A 15692-nucleotide genomic window follows, 5' to 3' on the forward strand; every position below is an offset into this window, starting at 1 on the left:
GCATCAAACAAGTCAAACAAAAATGTTTTTTTCCTGCACAAGGAAAACTTTCTTTCTTTCTTTCTTTTCTCAGCTAGCTATAAAACAAGGTACAATCCACCATTTTATACACAAGAGAATGTCTTAACCAAGTCAGGAATATGACAGTTGTTATGATCCATTCGTTTGATGTGTTTAAGCTTTGATTTTACCATATGATTTGGGACTTTCGGTTTTGAATTTTCCTCGAAGTTCGATATTTTTGTTATTTTACTTTGTGAGACTTTGAAGAATGATTTTAAAGTAATGATCGTGTTATTTAGAACCTTAACCAAACTTACTATCAGATCTGACACGTTCCCATTTGAATCTACCTCTACAACTACCTTTGGAACCTTAAATTGATTTTTTTCTCGTAAAATTCTTTTCATGGTCATACAATTTTAATACGAAGATTTACCAAATAAGTACATTTACAATTCCATGTCCAAAAGAAATCAAATACAGAAAAGCATGAACAGTGAAGAGTAGACAATAAAAAAAATGAGGACAATGTTTGAACAGACGAATAATACGTCTATCTTATTGATACACATTACTAAATTCTTCCCAAATATACTCAAGAAAGGACGAATATATGTCCGATGAAAAGTTTGTTTTATTGATATATAATTTAACTATCGTCTTATTTTCGCATTTCTTTTACAAACAAAATGACGGTGACCTTTAGCTGTTAATTGCTGTGTCATTTGTTCTCTTGTGGAGAGCATGGTGCATACCATACTTTTTTTTTATTATATGCATGTCTTATGTTATTCTAGATCATAGCAAAAGATTAAAATAAAAAAATCTATTTACCTGTTTTATTTCGTAATCCATTTTTGTCGTTATTCTTGCTTAACAAGAAACTTCCTTTTTGGAAATGCATATTTATAACTGAAATGACTGTTTATATACTTTCAGAACTTAATAACATTTCGTCTTAAAGGTCAAGGTAAACACTGACAGATTCGGAAACGTGCTGATTTTCAAATCTCAGGATGACCTGTAATGAAATAAAAATATATCGCATCCGTTGTCAAATTTGGTATCTTTAAATTAATAAAAGTATGTTTTGGTTATCCAATTCCATATTTCTATATTTGTTTTTGATATTATATACTAGCACTTTTTTCTTGGGTGCATATAGAGGTAGATAAATTTAAAATGAGTGATTAGGATTAAATAATTTTATCTCCAAGGAAAAAATCACACCAAATCACTTACCGTCGTGATTGATAACTTATATCAGAATTTGTTGTATCAAGAAATAATATTTCAAAATGTTATATTTATTTACAAAATTATAAATATCAGTATTTTCTGGATTGAACAAACAATGTAAAAAGTAAAATACCAAAATTACCGAACTCTTAGTAAAATTCAAAACGGAAAGTCCCTTATCTAACGGCAAAATCAAACGCTCAAACACATCAAATAAATTAAAAACAACTGTCATATTCCTCATATGGTACAGACCTTCTTTACGTAGAAAGTGGTTAAAGTGATCTTTTTTCATATCCAGCTAAACATTGTTGTCACATGAAATTCCTTTATATTATCAACAATGTGTGAGTGATACGCTTGGTTTTACTTTGTTTAATGTATTCAAGTTAGAAAATATTGATTATTTCTATATCTAACTTTTTTTCTTCAGATATTCGATTGAAACTGAAATTCCTAGTCTTTGTTTTATTCTTTTTGTTTCTAGACATTTTTTCGGTTAACTTTTAGTCAAGAAAGCAAGATTGATGAGTCCAATTTCTTCTATTTCTTTTTCTCGTTGAATGTACTTTAGTTTTGCATTAAATAAAAAGTTTACTTTCTACATTCAATTGTTTATATTGTTTTATGTAAATATTTTAAGCATATATATTTCGAACGAATGGTTTAAGAATGTTAATTAAGGCAGTGGCTTTTCGTCCGGCTAGCCGGACAAAAAGTCAAAAGTGTCTATTCATCCAGCAAGCCGGACAATAAGCATTTTTACGGTATTTTGCTATTTGTCCGGCCAAAAATATAATGGTGAAGATATAACATCGTGATTTAAGGAGATACACGCTGAGTATAGTTATGAGAAATATTGTCTAAAATTGTATATCAACATCTATGCAGCAAATACACTTTTGAATTAGTCACTTATAGTCTTGGCACAAAATTGTGCAAATAGTTTCTATTCATTCACTATAACAAATTAAAATGCAAATGAATATACTATAAAGTATATATTTTATTCAGATGTGTTTATTCTAAAGAAGTTTGGGGGAGGGTAAAAAAAGACTCATCTTTTTATTGGTTCTACCTATGAATTTCATGTAAGGTAAATTATTGGCACCTATTGGCTTCAATGAACATCTATTATTCCGAAAGGAGATTCTGAATTTATTTTTTTCTAGACTGAGTTTGGTTCAAATCAGGTCCTTTGAAATGTTCGTTTTGTTTTTTTTAACTCAAAGGAAATTAGAGAGAACGGTATAGGCACGTGTAACATTCACCAAATGTAAGATTGAGTTTGCGATACAAAAATATAGTAAAAAAATGTTTATTATGTTAAACAGAATAAAAAAAGGGGGTTACCCCAACCATGATACTAGTATCCTATTCAGGCTAAGTCGAGGTAAATCAGTGGATGTTCAAGGATAATCGTTGTAGTAGAACTTAAAAATAATTCGCCCTAGTTATTTGATTTAGTCATTATCCGAATGCGTTTTGCCTCCATGGGGTAAATCAGCAATTTCAGTTTCATGTCAGGCTTTATTCCTCTCTGTTTACAGGTATACTATATACGCTATTGCTCTGGAGTCACTAATGAATAAAGCAATCACATTCTCTGTAGTTTTCTTTGACATCTTTAAATATAAATCACGATCTCCAATTGCATACGCGCGTTTGTTATCCGACACCTCATCCGGGACACTTTCAGCGCCACATGAAACTTTTATTGGTATTACAGATTTGCGCATCCGCAAATGGAAGGCCGGACAAAAAGAGATTTTTAACTATTCGTCCGGCTAGCCGGACGTATAGACACTCCGTTCTATAAATGGGTAAATGTGTGTAAAACTTTGTGCAATAGTAAAATTGAGAATGGAAATGGGGAATGTGTCGAAGACAACAACCCGACAAAAGAGTAGACCACAGCCGAAGGCCACCAATTCAATGGAGCGAGAAACACCCAAACCCGGAGGTGTCCTTCACCTGGCCCCTAAACAAAAATGTATACTAGTTCAGTGATAATGTTGGTCATACTAGGCTGCCAAATATACTCAAGAAACTATGATTAAAAGTTTTTTTTATATTTTCCAACGCTGAGGTTATTGACACATCTAACACGTGACAAACGCTGTTTTTGTTTTTGTTTGATTTTTATTCCAACGACTCAAAAGTAAGGTCAATATGTCAAAATGTCCTGACAACTTTTTGAACTTCTAAAAATATCACAAGTGAATGCGTGTTTTGCGTAGGAATATGTAGTCATACTATCATAAGTGTCAGCGTGATCACCAATGGGTGAAGTATGCACAGAGAGGGACCGGATCTACATTTTTTTTAACTCCCAGACGATTAAAAATGCGTAGTTTGTGTAATACTTTAGTTCTGTATAAGACATATTTCGACAGAAAAATATCAAATAATCTGTATTTTAAAAAAACGAATTTGCAGTAGTAATGATACAGAGATGTTTTTATGCATCAAAATTAAAGAATAAACTAATTATTTTCTTTAAATATCAAAACATGGTTTGAAATGTATTACTAATAGATGTTGACAAATTTATTTAACAGGATACGATAACAAGTTTGAACTATGCCCATTTCATTTTCTGTTACATGTACTCAAACAACTTTAAATGCGGAACATATACATCTGTATTGAGGAATAACAAATAAATGGAATATGGAAAAAATATACACTATAATTCAATTGACCACTCGGTATATCTGGATATACTTTTCCTTTCAAAAAAGATAGAAAGGTTGAACTTTATATATTCATTATAAATAAATTATCCACGCAAGTGAAAAATTGAACTACACATTTTATTTTTTTAAATTTTAAAATTCAAATTCATATCTCAAATATTTTTTATTTCTTTTTATAAAAAATGTATTTTGCAAAAATGAATATGTATATTACTTTATATTGTGCAGTGTATTTTTTTTTATACTAAAAAGTGTTCAGTCTGATACAAACAGATTTGTAATTCAAAGTTCACTGAATAGTTCTCAGTTTATAAATCGTCATTCCTGTCCATTTTGAATTCAGACTGAAAAGAGACAAAATGGAAGTGTACGAACGTTATGAAAGATTTTTGAAAAATCCATTTAAGATTCATCTTGATAATGAAAGAGGTTTGTTATAATTATTAATAATACTTTCCTTTTGTTCTTAAAAAATGCATTATTTTGAGATATAATATATCGTAAACGTTCAAACACGAGTGCTTCTTTCCGAAATCACAAGTTGGAATTTATCATTAATTGTGTGGTTGTTTAACATCCAGCGGGTAATATTACACGCATACTCAAGACGATTTCAAACGAATGAGATTTAAATCAACACTGCTTTGAACTAGCTGTATAGGAGTCGGACTATATTCAACAAGTGGTAGTTAGATTCGATTTTAACACTTATTGACTAAGATTTCCAGGGTTGCGTTCAACAGCGTAGCAGCTAAATAATGTTACGTATTGATACGTAGATTTATGACTGTTGAATACGTAGCTAGCCTAGCTGTTATTTAAATATTAATAGCAGCTAGGCTAGCTTCGCGTTCAATAGTTATAAATCTGCGTAGCATTATTTAGCTGGTGCTACGATGTTGAACGCAACCCAGTTTTCCTGGTGATGATTGGAGCTTCTTCTTCTAACAACAGGGCCGCGTTCAATATCGTAGTGCTGTACGTATATTTTGACTAATGAACGTGTAGATATAGACTAGCAGCTACATATATATTGACCGGCTACGTAGCTGCTACGATATTGAACTCAACCCTGCACAAATAAAAGCTGACAAAACGGTATAGCCAATTGTGCTGAAAATAGCACAGTTTGAAATTCTTAGTTTAATAATCATTAAACAGGCCGAGAACTCTAGATTTTCTGACGTCAGAATATATTTGCATAGTAATTTCCAAAACACAAGGCCAAATGGCTTTGAAAAACTGACCAATCGACTCAATGAACTACAATGCATTGTGGGCTACTACGAGTAAACTACTACTTAAAACACGTGGAATTAGTGGGAAAACAGTCAATCAATGTATTGTCTTGGACTCTCATTACCAAAGTTTTTATTCTGAAAATATATTTAATGTAAAATATATAACGTAATCTTCAATTTGCATGCTCAGATTAAAACAATATTGTTTATTGGCTTCACGATTCGACTTTCTTTTTCGCCTTGCAAAAGTAGTTGAACCGGTTTTGTGCATTGTTATGAATTGAACAAGCATTAATTTCACGACATGACACAGTGAAATATCCAATGAAGTGACCACTGTCAGTAAGAAAATCATTTGAGCTCTTTTAAACCTGTATAATGTTATTGCAAAATCATTTTTGCCTAGAAAAACACGAAACTTTCATTGAAACACTTCTTTCTGTACTGGATGTGTGTTTTTTTTTATCAGGACCTGTACTTATAGTAAGAACATCATAATATTCAGTATGCTAAAAATAAGTGTTATGAAAGCGACAGGGGCAGGTCCAGCAATTTTAAAAAGGGGGTCCTAACCCTGAACAAAAGGGGAGGGGGTTCTAACTACATGTCCCCATCTAAATGCACTGATCGTAAAAAAAAAGGGGTGTCCATCCCCCGGAAACCCCGCCCCCTGGATCCGCCACTGAGCAGGTACGGTATATAGCTCAATACATTTTTTTATTGTTTCATCCATCGATAATATCCGTTTGTTTCTTATTTTATCACAAAATATACCTCAGAGGTTTTTTTATCGTTCGGCTGCTGTTCTGTTGACATATGTAATATCTCCAATATTAAAAGTCTCTGGATCATAGTGGGTGCAATATTGCCTATTTTTTTTCTTCTAAAACGTGCTTTGTATATAGAAATAAGAAGATGAGGTATGAGTGCCAAATGAGACATCTTTCCAACAAAGACATAATTTAGTAAAGTAAGCAGTCATAGGTCCAATGCTAAAAAGTAAGCTGTGAGTGACCAAAAAATTACTTGTGTAAAACAATCCAAACAAACAAAAAAAGACCCAATTAAATATATAAAAGGACAAGAAATCTATCCCATCAAAAAAAAATATACTGTATAGGAGCCTGTATTTTAGTGGTTGTCGTTTGTTTATGTGTTACATATTTGTTTTTCGTTCATTGTTTTTTATATAATTAAGGCCGTTAGTTTTCTCGTTTGAATTGTTTTACATTGTCATATCGAGGCCTTTTATAGCTGACTATGTGGTATGGGCTTTGCTCATTGTTGAAGTCCGTACGGTGATCTATAAATGTTAATTTCTGTGTCATTTTGGTCTCTTATGGACAGCTGTCTCATTGGCAATCATACCACATCTTCTTTTTTTTATCATAGATCCAACGCTGCAATTTTCACAAAACATATTAAATTTTCCACCTTGTTGCACATACATACGGATAAAATCATTACAGCTTATTTCCTAATGCATGTGGAGCAAGACTTTTGTTAGCTTGCTTGCTTTGTTTGTATATTGTACAAAATATAAAATATACAAGTTAAACTATGCCTATATATATATATATATTGTTTAAAGATGTCTATCTTATTTTCAAAGCTTGTATAAACAACTATACAAACAAAGCAAGCAAGCCAACCAAAGTTTTACTTTGCAGGTTTAAGAAATCAGCTGTAATGATTTTATTCAGTTTGGTAAATATCCGAGCCCGTTAAAAAACGAACAAACTGAAACTACAGTTGCTGACTTCACTACCTTCAAAACAAAGGGAACAGTTTGGAAGTTCCATATACTGAAATGTGACCAACAAAAATACTCATAGATTTTGTTAACACTGCCATGTATGTAAATATTTCTTCGCCTTTTTTACGAACACAAAATTCAAGGATCCCACATTTGCTTATAATTATCTATACGAACATTGATGTACTCTTAAATATCAGCACCGGCTGTTATCAACGGCTTACTTTACACCAGTAAGTTTTATCTCATGGGTAATTGTGTTTTTTCGCAGTTGTTTCGTTGCCTCTGGTGGACGAATACATGAAATCTCTGTGCCATCATCAAACATGTTAATGGCTATATATCGGGTAATTCAAACCCTTTTTTCTTCGCATAGAAACAACTCTCCGTTAATCTGAGCTTGGAAGTAATACTTTATATCACGAACTATAAATGAGGATACACAAAATGAAAAACTAAGCGAAATTGTGAATCCCGCATTGCACGAAAAAATGTTTTGTATTTCAGTAAATAACACGTGTTCTTGGTTGATTGTAAACACGTAGTAGTCAAAATGCATTGTGACTCATTTAATGGATTGGTCAAAAACCTAGGTAAAAATAAATTGCGTCACATGTAAATAAACAATTACATGTGCGAGAACATAAGTATATATGCTAAGTTATGCATTTCCATATAAGGTAGTGGTCCCGACCTGTTAAAAGGAAATTAATTTTGCATCTGCATCACTCATTTAAATAAGTGCGGGTTTTTTTTTATTTCTTTTTTTTTAACACAATATCCTATGGTGCTAGACTATTAAGGTAGGACCATACACACATTTAAAACGAACTAGACTGAACTGGTGAAACCTACTTAAACACTAAAAGAGACTGAATAATTACAAATGTTGTCAAGTGAACTAGATACTTTTTCATTGATTTTACATATATCTACAAGATAAATCTAAACATGATAAAAAGTTATCATTTAGTACTAACATTGTTATTGTTAACAATTTTTATTGATTTTATCTGAAAGACAACAACATTTAAAGTGCTTCACTTTCCGTAGAACTTAATAGGGTTGAAGGACCACTAAAGGTACGTGATATATATAAAAAGATAGGTTTTTTTTCGAAGTAAATCATTAAAGAAAATGAAAAAAATAAAATTTTGTAATTCGCTTCTTAAAGCCAGTATGGTTCAGTTTTGTCAAAATAAGTAAAAAAAACATCGATGATGAATTATTCACTTGCAAGTTAAATAATTTGACCTCATTGAATCCGTATTCTTGTGACCTTCAATTTAACCCCTTAGCTATTTGTCTTGAATCTAGGATCTAGCACATGAGATCCCCTCCTCCAGTTTCTGGCAGGGTTTGTGTTGTTAAGTCTATTTTTTGATGTTGTGTTTTGTATACTGTTATTTGACTTTCGGTCTTTTTTGCAATGACTTTGGCACTTTATTGTCGACGTATGAGATTGAATACTTCTTTATTACTTCTGCCTCTCTTAAAATATATATTTGTTTCTTTGTATTCAATTGAGTCATAAAGTGTAAAAACAAAGCAAATCGAGTACAGTTTCAAAAGATATGTCCGGGAAGGTACATGTATACATGATTACCAAGTTATCTTGAATGTGATAAACAAGTACCACATTAAAACTGCGTAATTTAACTTATTTGTCTGTTAAATCAAGATCAACGTATATATATATATATTTGCTTGTTATGTAATTCAAAGATTTGGATAAATATATTTTGATAGAAATAATCTACCTATTTGCGCGTATTAATCGATTTATTTACTGTGGAATTCTGACGTTGTCAAGTATTTTGTTTTTTGTTTACGAAAAAATATTTTGCGGAACGTTATTTAAATTTAGTTTCCAGGTGCACCATGCAGCACTCATGCTTAGTATAAAAGCTGGTTTTCGAATTCTTAGATATTATATGTCACTGTGTACATAGCTCAGATTGAAATCATATGACAAAGCTTTGAACACCATAACAAACAAACAAATATAAACGTGAACAAAATAATTAAGAAAGCTATCTTGATTTAACAAATAAAATACATTTTAACCCCATCAGTAAATCAGCATTTAAATTACATGAATAATCGTTTCTTTTTTAGTATTTGAACCACAGAAAGAGACATCTAATATGTCGCCACTACCAATTTCCAACAGATCTAGTCTAAGAGCAGATATCACCTATGATAAAGAACCAGGACAATTTTCACAGCTTCAGAGGTTTTTGATTTTATAGACCGTATACCTTTTCTTTAGGAGGTCTTCTTGCATTCTATAGTAACATGTCATGCTTGATGAACTAATGAAACCTTGAAAGTATGTTTCATATATAAGGAAGGGTTCCTTATCTTTTTCTTTAAGTACTACTGTTCTGCTAACTGCGACATAAAAGCCAAAAATAGATCCACATCATAATGCAGTATACGACAAGTCAAGGAACTTATTATATACCCATAGTCTTCTAACTATCTATTTGTTCCAGGGGCGGATTAAGTGGGTGCTCGCCCTCCCCTTTTTAGAGAATCAATTATTATAGTTAATTCAGACTTTTTAACATTTACCTTAAAAAATTCTAGTTTGATGGCCCGCCACTTTTCAAAATCCTGGATTAACATCTGTTTTCCTTGTCAATAACACAAATAGCTCGTCAGCAAATAAAACACGCATTATTAATAGTTAAACTTTTACCCTCATACATTTGTTGTAGTCTATCAAATATGTGCTTATGTCGGGATGTATAAGTACCCGGCCACGTTCACTTGTATTTTTTTGTCTATCTGATGAGTTAAGCCTTTTTCAACTGATTTTTATAGTTTGTTCTTATGTTGTACTGTTATACACCACTGTCCCAGGTTAGGGGAGGGTTGGGATCCCGCTAACATGTTTAACCCCGCCACATTATTTATGTATGTGCCTGTCCCAAGTCAGGAGCCTGTAACTCAGTGGTTGTCGTTTGTTTATGTGTTACATATTTGTTTTTCGTTCATTTTTTAAAAATAAATAAGGCCGTTAGTTTTCTCCTTTGAATTGTTTTACATTGTCTTATCGGGGCCTTTTATAGCTGAATATATGCGGTATGGGCTTTGCTCATTGTTGAAGGCCGTACGGTGACCTATAATTGATAATGTTTGTGTCATTTTGGTCTTTTGTGGATAGTTGTCTCATTTGCAATCATACCACATCTTCTTTTTTATATTATGTTGTACTGTTATACCACTGTCCCAGGTTAGGGGGAGGGTTGGGATCCCGCTAACATGTTTAACCCCGCCACATTATCTATGTATGTGCGTGTCCCAAGTCAGGAGCCTTTTATAGCTGACTATGCGGTATGGGCTTTCCTCATTGTTGAAGGCCGTACGGTGATCTATAGTTGTTAATTTCTGTGTCATTTTGGTCTTTTGTGGATATAGTTGTCTCATTGGCAATCATACCACATCTTCTTTTTTATATTACCAGTAAAATTACCAGATTTTTAATTTTTCTTTATTTATTTCACAGACATAAAATGAATTGCACGAGGTTGATAGAAATAACTACACCTAGCCGAAGCACAAATGAAGTTATGGTATATGTTCATTAGAATTAAAATACTTTAAACTTCTGTGTAAAACGGTTATTAAAAGCTTAATTTGTTTCAGTTGATTTCTATGTAGTAACCTACATAACTTAGTTTAAAATGCACAAAGCAGAAACTATATTGTGTTTATATTTATTAAAAAAACATCTATTCATACTTGATAAATAAGAAAACAAAAGAAAGTGCATTTAACATTCTCATCTTAAAGTCAAGACAAAAAAAACCAAAAGCTCACACTCAACCGCAAATTTATGCAACCCAAGCATAAGGGAACATTTTTTAACATCAACATAGCAAGAGGAACACAATTTCGCTTTAAGTTTCTTGCTAAAATACGCGAATTTGAATTGATATAAAATATATTATGTGTTTTACCATATAGGGCGGACAAAGAAGCCATCCTTTTCTATTCTGAATGGTCGTCCAGTCAAAGTCAGGATGTGCCAATTGAATATGTAAACTACTTGATGGCTGCCTCGAAGAATAATTGCTTCGATATAACAGATGAGATTATAAAGAAAAAGGTTAGAAAACTCCAGGAAAAGCATGATTCAAATTCTACAGACAATGATCAGATGTCACGTTTGCAAGGTAAATGAATTTTTTATAGAAAAGCAAAGTTGATGCAACTTTTATCAGGATCATATCTAGTATGTATTCTTAGGTATATCTTCCTACTCAGCGTGTCTGTCCAGTACAAAACATGATTTATATTCATATCACATCTTGTTTTCCGGTCATGCATATGCATATTGTTTGCCACTGGACGTTAAACAGCTGGCCATCCACACATCTATCCATCATTTACATGTAAGGAATACAGCAATTGGACACATTTGATGAAAAATAGTAACATCACGTGCATAGAACTCGAGTAGACCATGACGTACGAAAATAACATCAGTAAATAAAACAACCTTACTTCAAAAACACAAGGTTTGAAGCCATTACCATCTCCAAATATTTTTGCCAGCACTTTTATGAATAATCGTAAAAATCATATATACAGAATGGCAAATATTGTGAACTTGATGAACTACTTACTGCAGAAATTTAAAAAATGCGTCTTCGAATATTTAAGAAAAAAGACACCGTTTCACAAAATATCTGACTTCCTAGTACTTTAATAAATGATTATTTAAATTGATAAGTTGAATAAGTAAGTAGGTAAGTCTATATATATATATATGTGTTAATGAAATATATTTTTGCAGGACTACTGCTTGATAATCTGATAGAGGATCCTAACCGTCATCTCGAAACATTATATTTAGATGCAAGTAAAGAAAATGAAAAATTTGTGAAACTGCATTCGTTTTTGAATTCAGAAATGGTGAGTGTATTAAATGCTTATAAATGATTGGAAATACGAGATATGTAACATTTGGGAAGAGGGTAAAAAATAATGGAGACTGTGTGGGGTTTGGGAATGCGACAATGAGACAACGACTTTAAACATATAGAAATCGTTACTTATGCTTTATAGGTGAACAAGCCTCCAAAATTTAGCACATGTAATTGTAGTTTCAAATATATCAATGATTTCATTAATTGTCATCTAACATTTACAATCTTTGTGACAATACAAGTTTAAACATACAATAAACAACAAAATAACAAGGAACACAAAACCTCTTTACATTTTCTTCATTCATATTTAAAGTTTAGTATATATATGTATTTGTTTTACCTCACGTATGGTTTGGAAATCATTTAAGAAATAACATTGAACAAACAATATCTGTTGATTGCAAAAATAATGCAGTGCTATGCTTTAAAATACACGGTATATATTTGCTCACACATTAAACCAACTTATCTATCAAAGTGCTGGCAAACTGAAGTCATTCTATTCATCTATGAGAACATGAAGAAAGTGTTACGATTTTTTTAGTTGGTAGAGCGGACTGACATGGATAGACACGAGTGATTTGAAAAGAGTGGTTATATTAAAGTAAACTTTAAAAGACATTTAACACAAGAACAAAACTGTATCTATATTAGTATATCTTTTCAGGTACAATTTTACATGAATGGAACAGAATTTGATGAATCAGCATTTAACAAAACAGCAGCCATGCATTGCTTATACGGACGTCAATAAAACAAGTTATTGTCAATTACGATTGAAACTCTATATCGACTGATGGTATTTTTCAAAGATTTGTCAAAATTAATGTTATTAAAACAGACATTGCTGTGAGGTGTCAGTTTTTGTGCTCAGTGTTTATGTCTCACTGTGACTTTAAAGAACAGCAATAAAAGCGCTATTTCTTTAGTTTTTGTTTGTTATTTTGTTGTGCATTTACTGATTTTACATCATGAATGGATACCCCATATCCTTTGTTTTTGTGCCCCACCTACGATAGTAGAGGGGTATAATGTTTTCTGGTCTGTGCGTCCGTTCGTCCGTTCGTTCGTCCGTCCGTCCATCTGTTCGTTCGTCCGTCTGTTACACTTCAGGTTAAAGTTTTTGGTCAAGGTAGTTTTTGATGAAGTTGAAGTCCAATCAACTTGAAACTTAGTATACATGCTCCCTTTGATAAGATCATTCTAATTTTAATGCCAAATTAGAGAATTTATTCCAATTTCACGGTCCAGTAAACATAGAAAAAGGATAGTGCAAGTGGGGCATCCGTGTACTGTGGACACATTCTTGTTCTATCGGACTTTGTTTTACTGTCATTCATATGATTTATCCCTTTGCAGGTCTTTTACTTTTAAGGTAAAGCAACGAAAAATTCCATTTTCAATATGAATTGAATTTCAGTTGTTACACATGATGCGAGCAAATTTATTTTTTCTGCATTGAACAAATCTTCAAGAGTTAATAATTACATTAGATGTATGTTCCATTATAATACTTTATTCCGATAGGCTAACTGCACATCACATGTTATTCCTTAAGCAGTTGTATGGAACGCCATAGCTGTCTTATGTGTCTTTTTTATTGCTTTTCTATTATAAGATGGTGCTTTTCTATTATAAGATGATGGTTTTCTATTATAAGATGATGGTTTTCTATTATAAGATGGTGCTTTTCTATTATAAGATGATGGTTTTCTATTATAAGATGGTGCTTTTCTATTATAAGATGATGGTTTTCTATTATAAGATGATGGTTTTCTATTATAAGATGGTGCTTTTCTATTATAAGATGATGGTTTTCTATTATAAGATGGTGCTTTTCTATTATAAGATGGTGCTTTTCTATTATAAGATGGTGGTTTTCTATTATAAGGTGCTTTTCTATTATAAGGTGCTTTTCTATTATAAGGTGCTTTTCTATTATAAGGTGCTTTTTTATTATAAGGTGGTTTTCTATTATAAGGTGGTTTTCTAATATAAGGTGCTCTTCTATTATAAGGTGCTTTTTTATTATAAGGTGGTTTTCTATTATAAGGTGCTTTTCTATTATAAGGTGCTTTTTTATTATAAGGTGCTTTTGTATTATGTGAATGATGGTGGTTCCCGTGGTTTACCGGGAGTGTGGGGAAGCACTAATGACAGGACGATTGCCCGGATAGTGACAGGACGGTTGACCGGACGAGATATAAATAGTCATAACTTTTTTGTTATTCGGTAGATTAGTTTAATATTTGTAGACCTCAAAGATATTAAAATATATAACTTATGAAAATCAAACAAAAAAAGTGAAAAAAAATATTTTTGAGCAAATAAAGTTGACCGGACGGTATTCACACTCGTCGTTATACTATGAGTGGCCGTTCATGTCATTTGCGCGATTATATACGCGTATATAATTTTCAACGCGTATATATACGCGTATATTGTGGTTTTCAACGCGTATATTGTGGTTTTCAACGCGTATATTGTGGTTTTCAACGCGTATATTATCGTTTTATACGCGTATATTGTTAAAATAAACACGTTTATACTTAATTCCAATTTATTTATCATATACGCGTTATTTGCATAAATATACGCGTTAATATACGCGTTAATATACGCGTTATTTGTGTTAATATACGCGTATGAAATCATTATATACGCGTTAATAAACTATGAGTGGCCGTTCATGTCATTTGCGCGATTATATACGCGTATATAATTTTCAACGCGTATATATACGCGTATATTACCTACATTAACGCGTATATTGTGGTTTTCAACGCGTATATTGTCGTTTTATACGCGTATATTGTTAAAATATACGCGTATATATACATGTTACTGTTGAAAAGTTGTTTTTTTTTGTAACGCGTATAATAAATGTAAATATTTTATTAACGCGTATATAATGATTTCATACGCGTATATTAACACAAATAACGCGTATATTAACGCGTATATTAACGCGTATATTTATGCAAATAACGCGTATATTAACGCGTATATGATAAATAAATTGGAATAAAGTATAAACGTGTTTATTTTAACAATATACGCGTATAAAACGATAATATACGCGTTGAAAACCACAATATACGCGTTGAAAACCACAATATACGCGTTGAAAACCACAATATACGCGTATATATACGCGTTGAAAATTATATACGCGTATATAATCGCGCAAATGACATGAACGGCCACTCATATTATACGCTGTACATATATTCAACTTGTCGACAACAAGTGTTAATGTCTTTGACAATATTTGTCCAAGTAATTCAGGAATCTGTGAGATTTAAAAACAAAATATATATAAATTTATAGTAAAAAAAAATATTTTTCTGCTAAAAAAGTTGACCGGACTGAATTCACATTCGCCGATGTGTTTAACAGAGACATTTATGATACATGAAGAGATTCGCACATCTATAATTGTATTTCAGTTCTTGGTTTTAAATATATTAACATGATTTTCTTTCTTCACAGAATATTTACTGTCAGTAAGAAGTATCTGATGATCTTGACTGCCATTATCAGCATACCTCAATCTTAGTAGATTTCGGTGTTTGTTTATACAACCTTTCTGTTTTGACTGAGGTATTTTTAACTTGGCTGGTGTTTTCAACTTGGCTGATGTCTTTAACCTGGCTGGTGTTTTGTTGTTTTTGGAGACTGAGGTTCCAAGGGAAAGGACACTCAAATAATGTGCCTCCTAAGAGTTCGAGAAGCTCTCGGGATGCACGATTTTGCGTATTTTTTCAAGGCTTCTGGGGGTCTTGAGCGACCGCCAGACCCCTCACCGAAT

General features: G+C 32.1%; 1 protein-coding gene across 2 annotated transcripts; it reads left to right on the forward strand.

The window, feature by feature from the left end:
* Nucleotides 1-4236: 4236 nt before the first annotated feature.
* Nucleotides 4237-12809, forward strand: LOC134723386 (uncharacterized). Of its 2 annotated transcripts, none has more exons than XM_063587000.1 (5): nt 4237-4370; nt 9057-9174; nt 10914-11122; nt 11746-11864; nt 12549-12809. In XM_063587000.1, exons 1-5 carry the CDS (start codon nt 4301-4303, stop codon nt 12633-12635), a joined length of 603 nt encoding a protein of 200 aa, XP_063443070.1. In that variant the 5' UTR covers nt 4237-4300; the 3' UTR covers nt 12636-12809. The 2 variants fall into 2 exon arrangements, with proteins under 2 accessions (XP_063443070.1, XP_063443071.1); XM_063587001.1 differs by lacking the exon at nt 4237-4370 and adding an exon at nt 4488-4626.
* The last annotated feature ends 2883 nt before the right edge of the window (nt 12810-15692 follow it).

The sequence above is a fragment of the Mytilus trossulus genome, chromosome 6, assembly GCF_036588685.1.
Source record: "Mytilus trossulus isolate FHL-02 chromosome 6, PNRI_Mtr1.1.1.hap1, whole genome shotgun sequence".
Classification (NCBI taxonomy): Eukaryota; Metazoa; Mollusca; class Bivalvia; order Mytilida; family Mytilidae; genus Mytilus; species Mytilus trossulus.

Coding starts and splice junctions, on each gene's coding strand:
- LOC134723386 (XM_063587000.1), top strand. CDS start 4,301: ATGGAAGTGTACGAACGTTATGAAAGATTTTTGAAAAATCCATTTAAG. Junction 4,371..9,056: donor TCATCTTGATAATGAAAGAG/GTTTGTTATAAT, acceptor TTTCTTTTTTAG/TATTTGAACCACAGAAAGAG. Junction 11,865..12,548: donor CGTTTTTGAATTCAGAAATG/GTGAGTGTATTA, acceptor ATATCTTTTCAG/GTACAATTTTACATGAATGG.